Source organism: Alligator mississippiensis, chromosome 2 (assembly GCF_030867095.1).
Source record: "Alligator mississippiensis isolate rAllMis1 chromosome 2, rAllMis1, whole genome shotgun sequence".
In the NCBI taxonomy this organism is placed as follows: domain Eukaryota; kingdom Metazoa; phylum Chordata; order Crocodylia; family Alligatoridae; genus Alligator; species Alligator mississippiensis.
Genome location: NC_081825.1, coordinates 171,146,034 through 171,169,614, shown reverse-complemented (window position 1 = coordinate 171,169,614; position 23,581 = coordinate 171,146,034). Strand labels below are relative to the sequence as shown.

Here is a 23,581-nt window from a genome sequence, read left to right as displayed (position 1 = left end):
CCTGGCATTTTGGGGGGCTGAGCCCTAGTAGCCCCCCCACTTTTCTGACACCTATGCATGGAGGAAGAGCCCCTCATCTTGGAATTAAGTATGAGGCAGTGGTGGGTGAGGGAGGGGACCGGCAGCTGCTGCAGCTCTGGCACAGGCTCTGAGCTGGAACCAGGGCTAGAGCCACAGCTGCTGCCTGCCCCACCCCAACTGTTTCTGTACCCATCATCTCCTCTCCAATTTAGCCTTTTCCCCTCATCTATCCCCCCTCCAGCCTCTGATCCTCTGCTGTGAGGGAGAGGGGGAAGGGAGGGTCCAGGCAGCAGGTGGGGTGAGTGATAGTGGAGAGGACAGGCTGCAGGGGGAAAGCTGCTTGATCTCCCCATACCACCTGCTCTTCCCCCACTGCCTGCCCCCTGCAGCAGTTGGGGGTGGTGACTTTAAGATGACCTTCTAATAATTAGGTTCTAGCCATGGAAAATTATAACAAATGTATAAATTTTCCATGCATAGAATGTAATTATTGGGGGGGGGGGGGGTATCTTAAATTCAGGGTCATCTTGGTAAATTGGTAGCATCTCTGCTATCTCCCTATTATCCCATAGTGCACTTTTTACATGTTGGTTATCTAATGATCCCACTGATTCTCTAGCTAGTTTCCTGCTCCTGGAATATTTAAAAATACTTTATTATTAACTATAGCATCTTTTGTAAGATATTCCTGGAATTCTTTTTTGGCCTGCCTTATTTTTTGTTTATGTTTGACCCTCCAGAGTTTGTGTACTTTCTGGTTTTCCTTATTTGGGCACAACTTCTATTTTTTGAACAATGTCTTCTTGCTCTGTGTAGCCTCCTTTGCTCTGCTATTTAAGCCAAGTATGGGTTTAATTGGACTGCTTAGTACCTTTTGTGGGTTTTGGTATATAGTTTTCTTGTGCTTCAAATATAGTGTTAAAAAGCTTCCAGGCTACTTCTGTGTCTCTTACATTTTGACTGCACTTTTTAACTTCTAATTACCTTCCTTCTTTTACCTAACTGGATTCAGCCAAAAGCAAGTCATGCCTGACCAATTTGATTTCCTTCTATGATAAGGTGACAGGCTCTGTGGATGAGGGAGATGTGGATGCGATATACCCTGACATTAGCAAGGCTTTTGACACTGTCTCCCACATTCTCATTAATAAGCTAAGGAAATACAGACTAAATGAAAGTACTATAAAGTGGATGCATAACTGGTTGGATCATCTTGCTTTTTGAGTAGTCAATGTCGCAATATCTAGTTGGCAGGAAATAACAGGTGGGGTCTTGGGTCTGGTATTGCTTAACATCTTCATTAATTATTTGGACAATGGGATGGAGCACAGATTTAGCAAATTTATGGATGAGACAGCTGGATGGAGTTGTAGATACACCAGAGTGTAGGGCTAGGATCCAGAATGATCTGGATAAACTGGAGAAATGGTCCCAAATCAATAAAATGAAATTCAACAAGGACAAGTGCAGTCTTGCACTTAGAACAGAATAATTACATCTACAAATACAGACTGGGGAATGACTAGCTAGGCTGCAGTACTGCAGATAAATACCTGGACCATAAACTGAATATAAGACATCAATGTGCTCTTAAAAAAAAAAAAAGCAACAGCATACTGGGTTGTATTAAAAGGAGTGTCTTTTGCAAATCAAGGGAAGTGATTCTTCCACTCTGTTTGGCACTGGTGAGGCCTCACCTGGAATTCTGTGTCCAGTCTGAGACCTAAACTGCAAGAAAGATGTGGACAGATTGGAAAGAGTCCAACAGATACTGACAAAAAATAGTTAGAGGCCTGGGAAACCTAACTTATGAGGAAAGGCTGAAAGAACTAGAATTATGTAGGAGAGAAGACAGAGGGGGGATTTGGTAGGTCTTCAGATACCTGAAGAGCAATTATAAAGAAACAAGAGATGCTCTTTTCTCTGTGGCTGTAGGGGACAGGACTAGGAGCAACAGCTTCAAACTGCAGCAGAGGAATGTAGGTTGCAGATTAGGAGGAGCTATCTGACTGAAGGTGGTCAAGCATTGGAACAGGCTATGTAAGGAAGTTCTGAAGTCTTCCCTGGAAATTTTCAAGAGCAGGTTGGACAGACACTTGACTGAGATATTTTATTCAGAGAATAATCTGTCTTGAGCAGGAGGCTGGACTAGATGACCTCATGGGGTATGTCCAGATAAGGACGTATGTGCAGGGGTGTGCATTTGCTGTGGTAAAAATAGTAGTGGTGCAAATTTGTGCCACTGTTTTTTGCCACTGCGCATGCCCCTGCACGTGGGTTTTTAGGGCAAAATGTCCTACTGTGGGGAAACAGCCATTTCCCTGCTCCTCCCAGCTCCCAGCATACTGGATTAGCTGGGGGACAACTAGAGGAGGGGAGACGCTCTGGCTAGCAGTCAGAACATCTCCCTGGAGGACCGAGCCTCCATGTCTGCCAGCACATATTCCTGGAGTGTGCATCACACCGCTTTTTTTGTGGCAAGTTGTTTAACACTGGAATCTCCCAGTGTAAAATTTTGGTGCTGCACTGCAACTTAGCAGTGTGGTGAATGGCTGCACATATGCTACATGTGGTTTGTGGTGCCTCAGATAGCTTTGAGGCCCCACAGACTGCACATGCACGCTCATCTGGACATGCCCATGAGGTCCTTTCTAGCCCTACTTTCCTATGATCCTAACTTCCTCATTTTTAATGTACTTTCCCCTCTTAGAATCATAGAATCATAGAAAGTTATGGTTGGAAGGGACCTCAGGAGGTCATCTAGTCCAACCTTCTGCTCAAAGCAGGACCAGCCCAACTATATCATCCTAGTCAAAGCTTTGTCTAACCAAGTTTTGAAAACCCCCAAAGATGGAGCTTCCACCACCTCTCTGGGTAACCAGTTCCAGTGTTTTACTGCTCTCCTAGTGAGAAAGTTCTTCCTAATATCTAACCTAAACTTCCCTTGCTGCAACTTGAGACCATTGCTCCTTGTTCTGTTATCTGCCACCACTGAGAATAGTCTAGCTCCATCCTCTTTCGAATCCCCCTTTCAGGTAGTTGAAATTGTATAGTGGCATGATAAATTTGTTTGGCTTACCTCCGCCTGCTAAGGTATTGTTGCATGTGCTTATACTGTGAACACCTACAGTGGCTCACCTACAAATACCTTCTTTGTGTTACTCTGGATAAGGTCTATAAGTGGGTTTTAAGACAAGCTGATTTAGAAAGCAGTCATTTTTTGAATCCAGAAGTCTTACCCATTTTTTGAATTCAAGTCTTACCCAGCATTTTGCCCATGAGGAATTTATTTAGTCTGTGTGAGAATAGTTGAAGTCTCCCATTATTATTGCCTGTCCCACTTTTGCAGCTTATCTAATCTCCCTTAGTATTTCATAATTACCTTTATCTTCCTGATCAGGTGGTTGGTATTACAGTCCTAATACTATGATCCTTTTATTCAAGTATGGAGTTTCTACCCACAGAGATTCTGTGGTACTTTCCCTTTCAGATAAGACTTTTATATTGTTACTGTCTTTACTATCCTTAACAGTAGGATGTGCTACTCTTACATCCTACTCTGTCATTTTAAAGGCACAAACTCTATCAGAAAATGCAAGTTTAGAATTCATGGTACTGTCCTCTAGGCCAAACAGTGTTTGGACTGGAGGAGAAGAGCAACAGAAAAGGCTAATTCTGAACAACACATAAAATTGATCATTGTTTGGGAACATTAGTGGGCTCATCTACATGTGTATTAACATGCTTTAGTTAATGCATATTAAATCTAGTTCCTCCATTGTGAGGTACTAACAAAATGTGCATTAGCCTGTCTTAATGTGCATTAACTAAAGAGCGTGGGGAACTTTTACATGTGGTCTGTGGGTGAGGGGGGCAGTGCTTTAATTAGAGTGGCTCCAAGAGCCTCTCTAATTAAAGTGTCACAGCGTCTTTTGTATCAGAGTCCCTGCTATTCAAAATGGTGGTGGGGGTGCTTGAAGTAAAGCATGTTCGATGAGCTTTAGTTGAAATACCTCCACTACCATTTTGAAGTGCAGGGACACTGACACATGAGATGTGGGAGGCTGCTAGAACGTGGCAATTACCATGTTCCAGCAGGCATGATTAATCAAGTCTGCTCTGATGCACTGTAATTGCAGTGCGTCGGAGCAGCCTCCACGCTCATGTGCCCAGGGTTTTTAAATGATGCTTAGTATGCATTAGCTTATTTTAATGTGCATTAAATAAATAGCACATTTTTAGTGATGCTTTAATGAGCATTAAAATAGGCTAATGCTCATTAAAGTGCACATGTAGATGTGGGAAACAAGGGGTGCCTATACATATGCAGGAAGGCTGCTCCGGCGCACTAATTACAGTTCATTGGAGCAGATTTGATTAATCAAGTCTGCTGAAGTGTGGTAATTACTGTGCTCCAGCAGACTCCAGCATCACATGTATCAGCATCCGTGTTGAAAAATGGCAGCGGGGGCGCTTTAACCAAAGTTCGTTTGATGAGTTTTAGTTAAAGCACTCTCACTGCCATTTTTCAGCATGGGGACACTGATACATGTGACAGGCACTTTAATTAGCGCAACTCTTGGAGCCACTCTAATTAAAGCACACCCCATCCCTCCAGAGCACATGTATAAATGCCCAAAGAACAGAAAGCAAACAAGCCATTTTATTTATCAGCAAATGGGGACTTGCTGTGCTTCACTGCTTAGCTAAAACTTAGCAGATTTTAATGTTGAGAAGAGAGGAAAACACTTTCTAGTGGCTGCTTTGATCCATTAAAGTTGCTTTTTAAAAAGTTAGCCAATTCAGTGACAAACTTATCTATTGTTCACCAACCTCAGTCTCAGAAGTGGCTAAACTGTTTTTTGTTCAGTGTTCCAAAAATAACCAACCAGAATCAGAGAACAAGCTTGAAAAAATCAACCTGAATGACTGTAAGAAGCAAGGGTTTTTGGTAATATCTTGTTATCAAGCAACACTGTGGTTGAGAGAGATGTTAGATATTTTTAGACACAAAGTGCCCTTCCTCAGGTCTTTCATACACTTGCTCCAACAAAAGATATCATGCAAAAAAACACTTACTTCTTACTTCTGATTTCCTTGACAATCATGGCTACAACACTCCACCTCTATTACAACCTGAATATTTAAAATTTGACAAAGTTTGAACAACAAAGTACAGTATGACTAACTGTAGGGGTCACTGTTGCTTCACCTAGCATAAGAGCTTCTTCATAATGCAGGTTGCAGCTATGCTTTTGTTCAATGCTGTTCTTTCTCTTTTTTTATCCTCTTCAAAATCAGCCTGAAAATTGGGAGGCCAGGTCAGGACTTGAGAGGAAAATTTGAAGGTAATACAGGGAGGCTAAGTATGGTGGCCCAGGAAATTGGTATTGCCAGGTTCCCTAGCTGAGATCTAGTGCTTGAGACTGAGAACAAGGACTGTCACTGGAAGCACTGAACAGTTACTGGACCTCCAGTTGGGAGGTGGGAAGAAGATCAGTGCAGGTGAGTGAGCTCTGCCTTGTTATCAGGCCTGTAGTACCAGCTTAGACAGGAATGTGGGAGAAACTACTAAAGCAGAACTCTTGCTCCTATCTCAGAGAATGGTGTGAAGCCATATCCTCCTTTGCAGTAGCACAGACTCCACCGCTGGAGCTAAAGCCACAGTCTGGTCATCTTCTTCATGGGCCAGCCACTACAAAGGAACTGGAAGTATAGTATGCATGGAGTCTGGAGGTGCCACTCACCTCCAGACAATCCCAGGAAAGCAATTCTCATGTCTCCTCTTTTACAGATAGGCTAGGTGAGGGCAATAGAGATCATGGACTGACATCTCTCCACTACCTTCTCAAGTTCAGTGCTTACCCGCTTGGCAACATGGCCTCTCCTACAGTGATACTCATTCTATGGGTTTAACTATTCTGTGTGGATAATGGGGCCACTGCCAGCCTCCAAATCTTCCCTCCTGCTAGGGGAAGGTTATTTTGTTATTGCTGACCACAGGATATTGGACTAAACAGAGCCCTGGTGTGATCTGCCATGACAGTGCCTATTTCCCCACATATTGGAGCCACTCCTATGATGTTCTGTGTGAATGGAAAGGTTTGCACTATCTGCTTTTTGAATTTGGCAAGACGAGTGGAGTCCTAGGCAAGCCTGTGTGTCACTGTTAACTAGGAAGAACTTTGTTCCTTTACACCCAGACTCAGCAGTGATTTAGGTCCTTTAAGCAGGCCGAGAAGGTATCAAAATAAGCATGTATGTTTGCCTTTTCAGAGCACAAACCATGACATTTGAAAACAGAAGTTTTCCCTCCACGTTTCTGTACCTCAAAACTGTCTGAATGTATTTTGCTCATACTTTCCCTTTGGTCTTTGTGTATAAGAAATTTCATGCCAAAAAAGAATGGTTACTGGTAGTTATATGTTTGGAATACCATGTTAATTTCACCCGGACCAGAGCAGAAGTCTGCAATACAGCATGCATCCCATGCATGATCTGCACACAGATGTAATTGGCTCTGGATGGGTTTTCTTATGCCATTTTTTGCAGAGTCCTGGAGAAGCGAGAGATTCTGCTGTATTGCGACTTACATGGGCACAGCCGAAAGAACAATGTCTTCATGTATGGCTGTAACAACAAAGGACCTACAGCACAGCAGCTCCATGAGCGCATCTTCCCTCTGATGCTGAGCAAAAATGCTCCTGATAAGGTGTGTGTGAGCCTACCAGAAACATCTCTCCCACAGGAGTAGGAGGCATCTTTGCTTACCTGGAAGCCCCTGAAGCCATATCCCCATGAGCGGGAATGTGTGGTTTGTGGCACGTCAAAGCCTTTTGATGTGCTGTAAAATGCACATGACACATGTTCATTTGTTTGTTGCATTGCATATTTGAACGTGGGGGCAAAAAGAAATCCTGGTATCTAAAAAAACACACCAAAAAAAAAGTGGCATGATGCATGTGGCAACATCATTCACTGCCCGAAACCAGAGCCTGGCTGGCCAGAGCCACACTCTGGCTGCTGGCCAGGCTCTGCACACCTGGATCGCTGCTGCTGCAGCCCCAGGAGGTCACCAGGACCCCATGTAAGGCTTCTGGGGCCATCCCAGGTGCTGGCCCCAGCCTCACCTATTCTACCCAGGACAATTTGCTGTGTGCTGGAGTGCACATGCAGAGGTATGCCTGGGGACAAATAGTAGCGGCACAAATATGTGCCACTGTGATTTGTCCCCAGGAAAATGCACATGTGCCCCTCAAGGCGGTATTCCACCTTCTCAGGCACAGCAGCCAGTAGGGGTGATGCCCCTGCTTCCAGGCCTGTTTCTGTTTGCCATTCCTGGAGAGTTGTCTGGAGTTGTCTTTGTTTTATGTTTTGAGAAGTTGACTAAGCTGCTCTCATGATGTAACATGAGCATCTGCAGGAAGAGCCCAGGTTCAGGGAGCATGGGGTTGATTTAAAGCTTCTTAGAAAAAAATATTTTTGATGTTTTACTATTGAGACACCAATAATGTTCCTTTTGAGGAGGGTGACTTCTAGATCCACCACAGTCAAAGTTAATGTGCCTAATGAATTTGTGGGCTAGGTTTCTAGCTGTATTTGTTTAATTAAGTCTTTTGTGTATGTATGTATGTATGTATTTTGGGTAAAATTGAGCTTCTCCAACACTGTTCATTTATATAAGCCCCTATTTTTCAGTTGCTTCTAATTTCTCCAAATTTAAGTCATTTTGGGCTGAAGTTTTCCATGCTAGGGCTTTGCCTTGGCTTAATTTTTTTTTGCACAGTTTAAAAAAATAGCTCAGCAGCTCCCAACAATGAAGAAAGGGAAAAAAGTTTTGTTAATTGGTAAGTTTTGGCAAGGCAGTTTTGGCAAGTCCAAGTGATTTTCTCTCCCAGCTCTCTAAGGTCAGGCAACTGTGATTAGAGGGCAAAGGGTGATATAGAATGAAAGTAAAATTGGGATTAATATGAGAGGGGTTCTTTAGACTTCAAAATGGCTTCTCTCAGGAAAAGAAGGAAGGCCCCTGTTTGTTAGAAGTTGTGCTTTCTTGGGGCAAGTTCCAAGCATCTGAAGGAATCTCACACTGTCCCATTATTGTGCTAAACCATTTGGGTTGGTGTTCAGTTTTCTTTTCACAGCTGCAAGTTTAAAGTCCAGAAAAGTAAAGAAGGGACAGGTCGGATTGTGATGTGGAGGATGGGAATCCCAAACAGCTACACCATGGAGTCCACCTTTGGTGGCTCGACACTGGGTAAGGGTTCTGCAGGACAGAAATGTCCCATTGCAAGGGGAAACTGGGAAGACGGAAGGCTAGACTCCATCTGGAATGAGGCTGCTTACTATCCTCCAGTAGACCTACTTTCTTTACCCACATTCCCCAGGTTGAGGCTAAGGGAGAGCTCAGCTGAGGTGGCACCCTCAGTTGTCTGGCAGTGCAGAACCTTTGGGGTAGTGTCTCCTGTGTGGCCAGCCTGAATGTGGAGGGAAACTGGTACTGGGAGCCACAGCACTAGGTACAGGGAGGAAGAGGAGTTTGGGCTTGCCCACATTAAATTTACTGCAGCTGGTTTCAGGGAAGTGCTGCAGTAGTTTAAGTCCCCAGCATAGAGATGAGGGCTGGAGTGCAAACACAAGGAGAGAAAAGGAGAGGGCGAGGAAAAACTTCTGTGGGACCCTGTTGAGCTAAGGGGAAATAAAAATCATGAAAATGGCCACAGAGGGAGGTAGCAGGAGAGCTTGGAGAGGACAGTCTCTCAAAAATCAAGGAAGCGTAACATACTGGGCGCATACACATGTGCCATTAGGGGGCAGCAGTAAACTGTGGAGCTTATTGTTGGCACAGCTTATTGCTCCTGGGAAGCTCCTAGGCACACATCTAGATGTGTGCCCAGAGCGCAGCACATTGAGCCAGGCTACAGAAGCCCTGGCTGGCAGGGAGCCCTCAGGGGGTCAGCCTGCCAGCTTGGGGCTGCTCCAACTGAGCTCATTGTGTTGTGAAGGGGCTGGCTGGGGCACAAGGGTGCTTCAGTGCGGGGCTGGCCGGCAAGCAGCCCTGGCACTGAAGCATCCTTGTGCCCCAGTGAGCTGGTCCGTGTCTACACATGTGCTGCTGCGCACGAAAACACTACTCTTCTGCAGAGTTTATTAGTTTCATGTGTCCTAATAGGAGTGCATGTGTAGATGCTGAGACATTTACTGTGCAGTTAATTAGGCAACTGCACAGTAAATGTCTTGTGTAGTTGTGCCCACTAAGGAAGATGGTGGGTCACCAGTGTGTAATGGCTTCTATGTGCCAAGACAAGATCAGCTGAGAGAGCTCCAGAGGAAGAGAGCAATGAAGGCAATTTATCCAATATGCTCTGACATGAAAGGACAGTGGCCAAAAGGCACTTGGGCTCTAGGGGTGGCTCTCTGAGGCAGGTAGGGCCACCTGCATTCATATTGGCAGGAAAGCAGCTAGCAGAGAGAGCAGGAAGGGTTGGAATTGAGGGGAAAGTTCACCAGGTGGGACAGAATGAGGGTTAGAGATGGAGAGCAGGCTGCTTCTCTATGCCAGCCCCCAGGGAAATGGGGCAGGAGGAGCAGCAAAGCCACATCTCAGCATGACAGCATGTACTTCTCTCTGGAATTGTTGGTAAGCTCCTGTCTGTGCTGGGCTAGGGAAGGAACTGAGCTGAAGTTAGCAATGGGAGGGGCTTGGGCTGGAAGCCAAAGGATTGAGGAGGCAAGATGCATGGCAGATGGCAGAGCAGAGCATGGTTGTATGGTAGAGAAAGTGCATGTGGCCACAGGATCCTCTTGGGCAAGTGGGGCTGGTAGGCTGAGGTGTGAAGGAAAGAAAGAACTGTGAGGAGCTCAGTAGCCAGTGCAGCCAGGAATCACTCTTCCAGAGGAGAAGGCCTGCAGCAATGGCACAGTCAAATGATGATGCTGCATGCCTAAGATCCACAGTGCTACAGAGCACAGGGAGCCCTGCTAGGCAGTGTGGCAATCACTTGTGTACCCCCTGCCAGATGACCTTGAGAATTGTGGCATCGAAGGACTTTAGACTATGTTTGCACCCCTACCAGGCAAGAAGAGTGACTCACACTTTACCTCAGAGGACCTCAAGTCTCTGGGCTATCATATCTGCGACACTCTCTTGGATTTCTGTGATCCTGACCGCTCTAAGGTGAGAGCCCAGCTCCTGTGGCACTAGAGATGAGACTGGGTGGGACCTAGGCAGGACCAGGGAAGATGGTGAGGGTTCACCCATCTCTGCCTCCTCTCCCTTTTGTGACCTCTGTGTTTTGCACAGATTTTGCCTGCAAGGAAATTTAATTGAATTTCCAAGGAATCTATATTAGGTGGTACCATATCCCCTTGGTGGGCTCTGGGCGGTGCTGCTGTTCTATGACATCTCCGTCCCTAGCTTTCCTTCTCTGGCACCTTTGGGCAGGGATCCTGCCAAACTTATTCCCCAGTCTCTTCCTTAGGCCATCCCCCTGCCACGTATTCAGAGGTTCAGCTCTAGTAACGTCCAAAGAGAGGCGCATCTACACAAGATGTTTACTTCACAGTTGACTAATTAGCTGTGCAGTAAGGGTGTTTATACATGTGCTCCAGGAGGTGGTGGGTGGGTGCACTTTAATTAGAGTGACTCCAAGAGCTGCTGTAATTAAAGTGCCTGGAGCATCGTGTATCAGCATCCTCGCGCTGAAAAATGGCAGCGGGGGAGCTTTAACTGAAGCTTGTCGAATGAGCTTTAGCTAAAGCACCCCTGCTGCCATTTTTCAGTGCAGGGTTGCTGATACACGTGATGCTGGAGTCTGCTGGAGTGCAGTAATTACCACACTCCAGCAGACTAAATTAATTGAGCATGCTGTGATGTGCTGTAATTACCAGTGGTGATGAGTAGGGGGTGCATGGGGGTGCACGTGCACCCCCTGAGAGCATTGGTGCACCCCCTGAGAGCATCCCTGACAGGCAGCGTTCTTTGCTTAGGTGATGGGCAGGGGGGCAGGCAGGAGGGCCAGTGCTCCTGCTGCAAGTGCCACATGAGTGGGGGAGTGGGGGTGCCACATGAAGCGCTGCTGGCACTTCTGAGGGCGCTACTGGCACTTCCGGGAATACTACTCACGCTTCCTGGTCAGTGTGATTGGCTGCAGGGGACATCACCCTACCCCATTGGCCATGGCCCCCCCCCCCGGTCACTGACTGGCTGCTGGGGGGGAGGGACACATCCCCCCCCCCGACTCAGGTGGCACCAGTCACCCATGATAATTACAGTGCATCAGAGCAGCTGTCTTCATAGTTTCATAGTAGGTAGGGTCGGAAGGGACCTGAGCAGATCATCTAGTCTGCCCCCCTGCCATAGGCAGGAAAGGATGCTGGGGTCAAATGACCCCAGCTAGGTGGCTGTCTAGCCTCATTTTGAAGACCCTCAGGGTAGGGGCCAGCACCACTTCCCTTGGAAGTTGGTTCCAGCTCCTAGCCGCCCTGACAGTGAAGTAGTGCCTCCTGATATCTAGCCTGAATCTACTCGCAGTCAACTGTGCGGCACCCAGAACTGGACGCAGTACTCCAACTGCAGCCTGACCAATGTTGCATAGAGGGGGAGGATCATCTCCTTGGACCTGCTCGTGATGCATCTATGGATGTATGACAAAGTGCGGTTAGCCTTCCTGACCGCGTCCCCACATCAGTAGCGATTCCAAGATCCTTCTCTGCCTCTGTGCTGACGAGAAGGGAGTTCCCCAGCCTGTAGGTATGCTGCTGGTTCTTCCTCCCCAGGTGCAACACCTTGCACTTGTCCGTATTGAAACCCATCATATTCTTATCTGCCCACCTCTATAACCTGTCAAGATCTAGTTGTAGCCTGTCCCTCCCTTCTAGCGTGCTCACTTCTCCCCACATCTTAGTGTCATCTGCGACCTTGAACAAGGTGCTTTTCACCCCCTTGTCCAAATCGCAGATGAAGATATTGAACAGTGCGGGCCCGAAGACCAAGCCCTGGGGGACCCCACTGCCTACATCTCTCCAGGTCGAAAATGACCCATCCACCACCACTCTCTGGGTGCGGCCCTCCAGCCAATTTGTGACCCATCTGACTGTAGGCGCCGACACCACAGACGCCTATTTTTTTAAAGAGGATGGGGTGAGAGACAGTGTCAAAGGCCTTCCTAAAGTCCAGAAAGACTACGTCCACCGTGACACCTGCGTCCAAGGCTTTTGTGACCTGATCATAGAAGGCCACCAGGTTGGTCTGACAGGACCTGCCTCTAATGAACCCGTGCTGATTGCCCCTAAGCATAAACTCCCCTGCTGGCCCCTCACAGATGTGCTCCTGGATAATTTTCTCAAAGAGCTTCCCCAGGACCAAGGTAAGACTAATGAACCTGTAGTTTTCTGAGTCCTCTTTCCTCCCTTTTTTGAAGATGGGGACCACATTGGCCCTTTTCCAATCCTATGGCACCTCTCCAGAGCACCATGAGTGCTCATAGAGCTGTGCCAGGGGTCCTGCAATGACTTCTGCCAGTTCCCTCAGCACTCTGGGGTGGAGATTGTCAGGACCTGCTGATTTGAACACATCCAGTCCCACCAGAAGTTCCCTGACTAGGTCCTCGCTGACCCTGGGCTGTGCCTCCCCTGGGTCCGTCTGGAATCCCAGTGGGGGGATGTCCCTGTCCCTGCTCAGAAAAATGGAAGCAAAGAATCTGTTAGAGATTAGTTTTGTCATCTGGTGCTACCACCAGATTACCAAGCATGTCCTGCAGAGGCCCCGCATTATTTGGCATCTTTTTACCCCCTATATATTTAAAAAAGGACTTCTTGTTATCTTTGATCCGGGTCGCTAGTCCCAATTCCATCTCTGCCTTAGCCTACTAATAGCCTCACTACAATCTCGAGCTAAGGAGATATAATCCTTCTCGGTTATGGCCCTTCCCTTCCATTGGGTGTACACCTCCTTTTTGGCTTTGAGGCATTCTTGGATACCTTTGGTGAGCCATGGGGGCTTTTGAGTACTCTTGCCCCCCTTGATCTGCGTGGGGATTGTCACCCTTTGGGCTTGGAGGATTGTCTCCTTAAGGAACTACCACTCTTCCTGGACTCCCAACTCCCCTCCCCTCCAGGACCTCAGTGCTTCCCGGACAAGTCTCCTTACCGCATTGAAATCTGCCCTTCTGAAGTCCAGGGCTGCTGCCTTGCTGCAGGCCTTTGATACCCTGCGCTGGATGGTGAATTCCAGTAGGCGATGATTGCTATCGCCCAGGTGGTCGAGCACCTGCAGTCCCCTCACCAGGTCATTACCTGTGGCCAGGACCAGGTCCAACAAGGCATTTCCCCTGGTGGGATTGTGCACCTCTTGGGTTAGGTGGAGGTCTTGTATCTCAGCAAGGAACGTACGTGAGCAGTCAAATCTGGCTGACTGCTCTTCCCAGCAGATGTCCGGGTAGTTTAGGTCACCCATGATGACCACTTCCCTTGACTTAACTGCCTCTGTGAGCTGACCTGAGAATTCCCGGTCCAGCTCTTCTCCCTGGTTAGATGGCCTGTAGTAGACCCCCACCGTTAGGTTCCTTACCCCCAACTCCCTTGTATTCTGACCCAGAGCACCTCTGTCTTCCCTACCTCAGAGCCAGTGCTGTTTGCAGAGGATGTGTATTTCTCCTTGACGTAGAGCGCCATACCCCCACGTTTCCTCCCTGTTCTATCCCGCCTATGCAGCCTGTAGCCCTTAATGTTTACCATTCAGTCATGCATTGGATCCCACCACATTTCAGTGAGCCCCACTATGTCTGGGTTTGTGTTAGCTAGCAGGAGGGCAAGTTCCTCCTGTTTGTTCCCCATACTGCGAGCATTAGTGTAGAGGCATTTAAGGCCTCCTGAGGGTGTATGAGCCTCCCCCCAATCCCCGGACTGTCTGGGCCCGTGTCTCTTACCTGGGTATTTCTTGTGCTCGTCGCCTGACTTGGCTGGGCTGTCCTTGTGGGTGTCTCTTGGTTTGGTGTTCTGTGGCTGCCTTCCTCCCCCTTCATCGACGTGCCTAGTTTAAAGCCCTGACCTGAGAATTGGTGTCTACACTTGTGCCCCTATTAGGCAGGAGTAAACTAATTTACTTCACAGCAGAATAGTACTTGTAAATACAAGTACTATCCTGCTGCAGAGTAAAACACTCAACAGCAACATGTGTAGCCCCACACTGAAGCTCCCTCATGCCCCAGCCAGCCCCTCTGCAGCACACTGAGCTGGGGGCAGCAGCCCCAGGTTGGCAGACTGAACCCCGCAGGGCCCCTTGCCAGCCAGGGCTGTTCTGCCCAGGCTCCATGTGCTGCACCTGAATAAACTGAGGAGCTTATTGCTCCAGAGTTAATTGATCATGGGTGCACATTCAAATGGTTTGCCTGGGAGCAATTAAGTCCAGAGCAGTAAGCTCTGCAATTTATTCAGGCACTGTAATTGCACATATAGATACACCCTGTTAGACCAGCTCTGGATGGGTTCTGACTGCGGTGAGGCATGGCCACATCTGTAGTTATTCCAGATTCTGGTGGGCAACAGGTATGGGGCAGCATATGAACAGACTGTGGGCATGCAGGTGCACTGCCAGAATCAAGGCATGCTACTGGGGATATTAGACAGAGGAACCATACTGGCAGTAGAGTGCAGGGGAAGACTAAGATTTATGCCAGTGCTCTGCAGTCAGTGGGCACAAGGCTTACACTGAAGCTTAGTTTCATCTTAACTAGGGGCATTCTGTATGGAGAGGATATATGCTAAGGAGCAGGGGGTAGCAGCCTCACATACTTGTTTGTTATCAGGATGTGGTTTGGTGCCCTGTGGGGCTGCTACAAGTTGCAGACATGTTGGCATTGGGTAGAAGTGCCTTGGCCTCTGGCCAGCTATTGGCAAATGATTCCTGCTGTTTTGTGGCCAGTCATACCAGCCATCCCAACCCTGGCACTTCTGAAGCCCTGCTAATCAGAGTCTCTGGCTGCACCTACACGAGACGCTATGTTGCCATAGCGATGAGCTACAGCGATGTAGCTCATCGCTATGGTGACATAGTATCTGAGGGCACTAACTATGATGCCGCCACTACTGCACATTAGCTCGTTGCTACTGCGCAGTAGGGTCAAAAATGACCCATGTGCCACCAGGACTGCGCAGTACTTAGTGGTACTGCGTAGTCAGGAGCATGTGTACACATACCCTCTGAGTCCCATTTGTCATGTTACAGAGCAGAGTGGCATTGCCCATAGCAGTACCCACAGCAGGCTTTCTGAATTAGGAGAAATGGATGATCTGAAGTAAGGTATTTCTTTGTTGTAGTCTTATTTATTTTGATAGAAAAGCTTTGAAGCCCCATTTCCTTGCCTGCAGTAGCAGCCATGAATGGAAGGCACTTTCTTTGCTCATTATGCCTAACTCTGCTCCCATGTGCCTGGTGCCATGAAGCGCTGCCTGTGTTTTCTCCCACAGTCAAATTCACAGATGCTTCTCTTGCTGCCTGCTGACTTTCTCTGCCCTTTCACCATGCAGCCTGCCAAACAAGCAGCTCTATTTGTGTATAACTCAGGGAAGCCCCTAACACAGCATAGCTTGACTCAGCTCACACTTCAGCCTGTGGCCAGTTGCCTGGGGCAGTAGTTTCCATTGTCTCCAGCTTTGTACATCAAGAGATGTAAATGCTCCTTTCACCAAGGCTTTGTGTGCATAGAATCTGAGTGCACATAGAATCTGAGTGCACACCCCCCCCAGAGTGCTGTCCTTGCTGGCCCAACTCTCTCCTCTCTTCCCTCAGTTTCTGCAATGTATGGCTGAGCTGCAGGAGCTGCTGCGGCAGCAAATCTGTCAGAAGCTCAAGGAGCGTGGGCATAAGGAGGACTTGGATGGCACCTGGAGTGACAACTCCCTGTCAGACATTGAGTCCAGGTACCATGGTCCCATCCACCCTGCAACCCTCCTGCAGGGTGCTGCAGTTCTGGGAATCCCCACCTATGCCTGTGGTTGGAGATGGCTGAGTGAAGGCTTGCCCCCCACTGGAAGCCAGCTGTGCTCTGTGGCTTGTGAGATGCCCCATGACAGCCAGGCTGTGCTTCCTGCACCTCTCCCAGCCCATGGAAAGTTTATCTGTTCCCTTCCATGACTAGTGAGTACCAACAGGCAAGAGGAGGCCAGCAGGACCCTTGTGGCTTCCCATTCTTTAGTTCGAGTTACTAGGAACAAATTGGCTCATGTGCATGAGTGAAGAGAGCTGAGATACCCAACTCAGGAGAGGCTTGAAGTTGGTAGCAAAGGACAGGTGGAGAACTAACTCCATCATGCACTCTGGGCAACCCCATAGTGGGAAGACCTTTCGAGAATGGAGTACTGTCTAATCTCAGAAGCAAAGGCAGGCATGGTCTGAGAGCCAATGGGTGACAAGGCCAGCTAGACATAACCATAACTTTAGATGGGCAGATTTTCCAGTCCTGGGAGTCTACACTATGTCCCTCAGCACAGCCAGGAGCTGGGAGAGCTCTCGGGGATTCTCTGCCCTGAGCCCTGTGAGAGGTCAGATTGGTGGAATTGAAGGGGTCTGTCAGGCCTATAAATTTTTGTAAATAACTCATGGTCTCTCTCCTTCTCCCCTTCTTTTTGGCACAGCACCAGTGGCTCCAACAGCTCCCATTCAGATGGCCTCCCTGCTCACTTACTCAGCTTGGCAGAGAAGGTGAGACCCATGCAGTCATGGGAAGGACCCACCAAGGGGCAGCAGCCAGTGACCTCATAGCAAAGAGTGCTTACAGGGGCAGGACAATGCTAGGGGTCCTTGACTGCCCTATCCAACCCCCAGCCCAGGGCTCACCCCATCCATCTTCTGCCCTATTCCTAGCATTACCCTCCTTTTTTCCCATCTCTATGCCTTTCACTTCATCAGAGGTGGATGGGGCTGGTCCAGGAGCAACCAGCCCCCTGAGACAGGTTGGCTGAAGCTATGCCAAGCAGAGGATAAGGGATACAGCTTCAGTGCTAACACAGATGTTTGCAACAGGCAAATTCCCAGGGGTGCTCTGATGGCTGGACTTAGATGCTCATCATCATTGACTTTACCTTGAGATAGCTCTCTGCATGAGGACGTAGAAGAACAGTAGCAGCAGCAGCTGAAGGGGTCTTTTGTCTTCCCCTTCTTTGAGGTATAGATCCTGAAAGGGATCCCAAACATAGTTTCCTTAAGAATATTATGAGAGAGGCTGTGGCTGTCTGTCAAATATCCAGTGGCCACCATCATGGACAGGATGCAGGCTTAGGTGGACTTGTTTGTCCTTTCTAACCTTATTTAGGGATGCTGATGTAGATATTCCTGCAATGCCATCAACTACAGCTGGGCACTGCCTAGACTGTAGAAGGCCAGGCCCTGGGCATTCGAAGTAAAGAAGTTAGCCAGGTGGAATGGAAGCCAGACTTTTCCTGGAAGCTGTTAACTCCATCCCACACTTCCCTGGAGGACAGCTGCAGCTGAAAGGCAGTAGGGAGAAGCATACTGTCAGGAGGTAAAGGCTAGACATGGGTGCTATGGCCTTGGGGCTCATCTCAGGGATTGCTGTCTCTGTCAGGCCCAGGAATAGCCTATCTCTTGTGGAAAACAGCAGTGAGAAATGCTTCTTTACTCTCCAAACTAGTTTAACCAGAAGAAGAGGAAGAAGAGATGGCTCCGGACAAGGAAAGAAAGGAATGAACTGCACCAGAAATACACCTTGCCACAGAAAATGGTGGGTTGGGAAAGCCTCTTGGTAAGAACCCAGCAGCTGGGGCAGGGCAAAGAGATGCTCTTTTCAGGGTAACAGCATAACTCCCTGCAAGTGTCTACCAGCTGAAGGGTTGGCTGACATAAGGGGCTGGATTTGGGTAACACTCCAGCCACTCTGAACAGAGAAGGGTTTATGCTGAGGAACAGGGAGTGGCAAAGAGACTGTAAGGGTAAGTTGACACCACCCATGCAGCCCAGCTCTACAGCTGGAGATGGCAGGAGAAAGTGGGGGTGCTTTCTTCCCGAAGCACACCTGTGTCCTGTACAAATGCCTTGTTATCCAGTCTCCTGTCCCTGACTGTGATGCTATTGATATAGGATGCTTGTAGTACATCAGCAGAGGGAGTCCACCCCCAAAAGGCTGGGAGTGTGGAAGGTTGGTGACTGCAGTCTCCCTACAGCTTCTTAAGTAGTTTTCCCAGGGTGAGATTCAAGGCTGTGGAGCTACAGGGGAGGCATAAGCTTAATGCTGTGAGATCTGACTGTCTCAGGTTTGGGCTCTGTTTCTCCCTTGTGCTGCTAATACTTTCATAAGGGCTCTGAAACAAGGCAGGTCCTGGGCCTGGGCTTAGGGAGGCTAACCTTCACTGTACAAAGTAGAGCACCTGTGGTGTTTGTCCATATTAATTAGGAAAGTAGTCTGCAACCATCAGTCCTTTCAGCTGATTGTTGGTCCAGCTGTTGACACTGGATTTGGACCTGGCACACATACCTTTGTTCCAGGCAGGCACAACTCTCAAACTGACCACAACACCTGCTAGTTGATAATAGTCGAGTTTATTGATACAGAGTGAGAACAAAAAAGCGACAATGCAAACTACCAAACAATTCTATATCTACCAGTCCTAGGGCTGTCATCAGAGTCAAAGTACGTCTGGTCAGGATGCAGGCTCCTCTCTGAGGCTCTCTCTCTCAGGTGTCAGCAGTCTGGAGGTGGGATGCTGAGGCCTACAGCCCCCCTCCAGTGGGGTGCATGAGATGGACTACTGGTATGCCCTCAGTCCATGGTGGCCTTGGAGACCGGGATGGGGACCCCTCTCAGGGAGCAAAACAGGGAGAGACAGGGAGGGACGGGACAAAGGGAGGGATGGGACACTTCGTTAATCTCAAATTTCTGCTTTTGTATTCTTCTTCCCCCTTGATGACTCCTGATGACTCTTCATCCATGGCTATCTCTGGTTGGTTGTCTCTCTGTGGTCACGCATCCATGTAGCCTTCCGGGCCTTGTCCTAATTTGGTCTGTTTCCCCAAAACAGGACTTAGGCCCTCCTGTTCTCTGAGGCCTTGTTGCTGGTGTCACTTCTCTCATGTTATGGGGCAGTATGGTACATACTTCTTTGGTTCCCAGGCTGTGTGTCCTTGTTGTGCTAGACAACATGTCTGTGTTAGACAAGTCTGTGATCCCGTGTCATGGCATGCCCTCCTTCATTCTTAGACTGTGTCCATCCATTGGTCTTGTTGTGCTAGACAGCTCGTCTGCTCTCAGGGCTATGAGAAGCTGTGTGTGTGTATCCCACGCTCTTAGGAAATCCATTTAACCCCTGCTGCCCATCTTGACCCCTTATAATGCATATATCTATATCTATAAGCCAATTCCCAAAAAAAACAGACCTTTAAATAACATTTTGAAGCCAACACAGCCCCTGCACTGCACATGAGCTGGTTCAAGACTCTGGTGATATATGGGGGCTGAGACTGATAATCAGCAAGCTGTGCATGTTAGAGGTTGTAGCAAACATTACCATGGAACTGTTCAGAATATGTTCTTACTCTAATACCATACATATTTAACAGAGCCTGAGGCAACTGCTGAGGCTGTGGACAGATGTAGCATTAAAGGCATTGCTTCAAAATGCCTTTGAAATGCTTTAAAAGATTTGTGTAGAAACATTCATGCAGGATAAAGTGCTCAGAAGCAGGACAAAATGTACCAGAAGGGAGCAGGTACTATTTGGTACCATTTGATTTTGGAAGGTGTATGGTAGCATGACAGGACCCACTTCTTGGTGGCTGTGGTGCCCCCTAGTGGTCACATTTATCCTGTTTTCTTCCACTCTGGCCTCCCAGGGTACCACCCACCCCATTACCTGATCTGCCATACCTTGATGGTGAAATGATTATGCAGTTGAGGGAGACTGACCTCAGAGATCAGCATAAGCTTTGGGTGCTTCACTTGGTCCTACTCATCACTGGGTTTTCAGCTCCATGCCTTGATTAGGCTACTTCATCTTATTTCCAGTCTTGAACTCTGGCCTCAGGGCCCCCAAACTCAGTCTCTCTCTGCTGCAGGCCCCTGATCTTACCTTGTGCTATCAGACCAGACCTCCAGTCCTACTACTTGGATCTGCAGGGCCCCATGACTAGTGCCTAGAGAACTGCTTCCCAAACTTTTCCTCAGCATGACCCTATTTATGGCCCCATTTTCTCAGTGTGGCCCCTCACGCCCAACCCTCAGCCCCCCACCCCTGTGACCCCACCCATTGATGCTGCAACCCCATAGTTCACCATTTCTCTCTGAGTTTCCTGGATCCTCTCTGTGGGAGACTTGGCTTTTGCAGCACAGAACAAGTAAAGACACTGTATTACAATTCTTCCAGGTGAGAGTTGCTCCTTCCAAATCAAGAAAACGACCTGCTTTTTTCAAGAATTCAGGCAGATGCAGCAGTGCAGGAAAGAGAACTGAGCAGGTACCTGGAGCCCTTAGTACTGATCTGTGTTGAAAGCTGGCCACATGTTGGAAGTAAGGCATGCCCACAACCATCCCCTGCTCCAAGGAGCTTTCTCTATTCAAGTCAGTGGCTCTGCTGCAGGTACGAGTGGGGCAGGGCTGTGTGGTGTGGTGCACCATGCTGCTGCGCCTTCCTGATGGACTGTGCCCTGTGTCCCTGCATTTCCAGGACACTCATTTTAATTTGAACCAGCCGGCTGGGACTGGCCTCTGAAATCCAGGACTGCCCTGGCTAAACTGGGACGTATAGTCACCCTATATAGAGACATATTAGTAGTGGAGTTTTAAAATGTTGCTGTAGCCATGATGATGGTCCAGGGAATATGTGAGAAGCAAGGTTTTTGGTAATATATTTTACTAGATCTACTGTATAGTTTCAACTATACAGTTTGGATTCAATCAACTATAAAGCTGGTTCACTAGAAGATATTCCCCCCCAAAACCTTGCTTCAATGTATAAGGTGGACCTTTACTTTGCCTTCTGTCAGACTAATAGTTTAGGAAGGCCTGAGGTCAGAGTCCTTCTTTGTCAGTTTTCTAGGCAGTGGAAGCTGCAGACTGGACAGGATGAGCCATAAAGCCTATTTACTATCTCTAGGATAAATCTAGAGCCTCAGGCCTAGGTTCCTCTGTTGCGGGAGTGGTGCCTGGTGTTTGATGTTTATGGTGTTTGATCTGGTTTACATTCTGTCTGTCCACTGCAGAGGGACTGCAGGAAAGGATCATTCCAGAGTTCAGGACTGATTTGCTTGTTGTGTGAAATGCCCCTCTTACTATCGTTACAGATGGCAGAAGAGAAAAATGTGGCAAGTCCCATGTGCCGAGTCCACCAGCCTGTCAGCACGCTGTCTTTGTGCATGGAGAATAGCAGTGGCAAACAGGTGTAATAGGGAATGTTCTCCTTTTTCACTCAGCAACACCCGTTCCCTTATTGCTAGAAACACTATTGAATTTGCCCCCCAACTCATTCCCAAGGCCAAACTATGCTATTGGGTGGGCTCTCAGCTTCCATCAGCTGGAATAGAATGTGAACATGAGACAAGGACCATGGAGCTGGTCCTGGGGAACCACAGCTGGAGTTTTTTTTTAACTTTCACTTAACAGCTGCCTCTGCTTGGCTCAGAATCAACCGCCACTCAGCACATTTGCTGTCCCAGCACCCTGGTCTGTTTCCATTCATCAGCTATGGCAGGTCTTTAAGCCTGGGGTAGGGGCATCACTTAACCCAGGGTTGTACAGTTTCCAGCTCTGTAGCATTCACCCGGCTGAGCTCTCCCAATACCAAGTGATAAAAATGTGAAAGAAAAAAACAAACCTGCTTCATTATCCAGAGAAGCCAGTGCCCAGGAACATGATGAATGGGGCAGGAGTTGTTTAGCAGCAGCTTCTTCCATCCCTATAGTGGTTCCATTTCCAGTTTTGGTAAGGGAAGGGAAGGAGTGTGTCCTATATGTCCACTCCAGGCTACACATCCGAGGTATCCTGTGTGCAATGAATAGTTTGGAGGGATCCATGGCACTTCCTGGACATTGCTGAAGTAAGGTATATGTTGGCAGTCACATGGACATCATGGGGCAAGTGCTGGATGGTCTGGAGCTGGGCTGTTATCTCCTAGATTCCCACTGCAGATGGGGATTTAATACTAGGGAGTGGCTGCCACAGCCTCGTAGTCTTGCTAACAAAATAACCAAGAGCCATTAACTTTCAAGGAACTCTGTAGGCTGGGTGTACAATTGTCATGATTTTTTTGGAAACTTGGCTAGCCTGGGAAATGCTGGGCCCTTCAAAGTGCGGGCCAGAACTTTGCTACCAAGTTCAGGAGATGGCTTGCTGGAGTGGGGTTGGGTGTTCCTCCTTGTGAGGAGAGACTGATTTGGTATTTACTAGAGGTACACTGATACATCAGTCCCATATTGTATTGGTGCCGATATAAGGAAAATTGACAGTATCAGCAATTGGCTTTTTTTTTGGCTGAGTGGCCAATAATGTTGCTGATAAATGCTCTGTTCACGTGCGCAGCTGCAGCGTAGCATGCAGGCAGCCAGGACCACAACCCGGTAGTGTGGAGAGCAGTGTCAGACTAGTAAGTCTGTTGCGGGGGAAGGGGTAGGGCAAATTGAGGCCCCTGTGGTGAGGGAGGGAGCGGGGCATGGCATGGGAACGAGCTGTGGCTTATCTGGGGGAAATGGCAGGGGGTGGCTCCTGCCACTACGTGCAGCCCAGGAGGTATGGGGGGCACACGTATGTGGCAGAAGGGAGGGGCTAACCAGGATCAGCCCCTCCAATCACAGGTAGCAGGTAGAGTCCCAGGGCAGCCTGGCCGCAAGCTGCTATGTGGCTGGGAGGGGCACACACATACCCTGCGCAGCCAGGATCACAGCTGGCTGAGCAGGCAGGTAAGTTTATATCTGTTTTCTTTACCTGGGCTTTGGGGTGGCAGATTGAGACCCCCACAGTGCAGGAGGCAGTGGGGTAGGGGCAGGGGTGAATCATAGGGGCAGGGGTGAATCATTCACCCCTGCCCCGCTCCCTGCTGCACTGTGGGGATTGCCCCATGACCTGGCCCAGCCAGAGCCCCATTCACAGGGCAGTGGTGCCGGGAGGGGGGTTGGTGGGCCTATGGCAAATTCTGGGGTGGCTGCAGCCCCGCTCCCAGTGCCACTGCCCCAAGTGCAGCTGAGCCCCCAGCCAGGAAGAGCTGGGCAGTGCCCCAGCCCCAACCAACAGCAGCAGCCCACCCTTGCCCCGCATGAAGATACAGGGGGCACACCCCCCCCATGTCTCCTGGGGTGCGCCGAAGCAGCAACAGCCAACCCCCATGGCTCCCTGGATGAACCGCTCATAGCTCTGTCCCATGCCCCACCCCACCCCAGCTGGGCAGTGCCTCCCTCTACCCCAGTGCCAGCTCCACTGTCCCTCACCGTGGCAGCCTTGATCTGCCCCCCACCACACCCCTTCCCTCCCCCTGCTTCTTCCCCCACAGCAGGCTTACCGGCCAGACGCTGCTCTCCAAGCTGCCTGGCCATGTATTGGATCAGTATCAGCCGATATGGCTT

At 48.8% G+C, this 23,581-nt stretch overlaps 1 protein-coding gene across 8 annotated transcripts in view; it reads left to right on the top strand.

Annotated features, from left to right (window-relative positions):
* Nucleotides 1-23,581, top strand: part of AGBL2 (AGBL carboxypeptidase 2) — a 52,655-nt gene that overhangs the window by 22,005 nt on the left and 7,069 nt on the right. For 5 of the 8 annotated variants that reach the window (XM_019498787.2, XM_019498784.2, XM_019498783.2 and 2 more), the window contains 8 exons: nucleotides 6,574-6,733; nucleotides 8,149-8,275; nucleotides 10,095-10,195; nucleotides 15,809-15,939; nucleotides 16,654-16,720; nucleotides 17,670-17,780; nucleotides 20,395-20,484; nucleotides 21,311-21,406. In XM_019498787.2, coding sequence (XP_019354332.1) covers nucleotides 6,574-6,733; nucleotides 8,149-8,275; nucleotides 10,095-10,195; nucleotides 15,809-15,939; nucleotides 16,654-16,720; nucleotides 17,670-17,780; nucleotides 20,395-20,484; nucleotides 21,311-21,406 — 883 coding nt within the window. The remainder of the gene's footprint in view (nucleotides 1-6,573; nucleotides 6,734-8,148; nucleotides 8,276-10,094; nucleotides 10,196-15,808; nucleotides 15,940-16,653; nucleotides 16,721-17,669; nucleotides 17,781-20,394; nucleotides 20,485-21,310; nucleotides 21,407-23,581) is intronic. The other 3 variants (XM_019498785.2, XM_019498786.2, XM_019498788.2) reach the window with 3 other exon arrangements.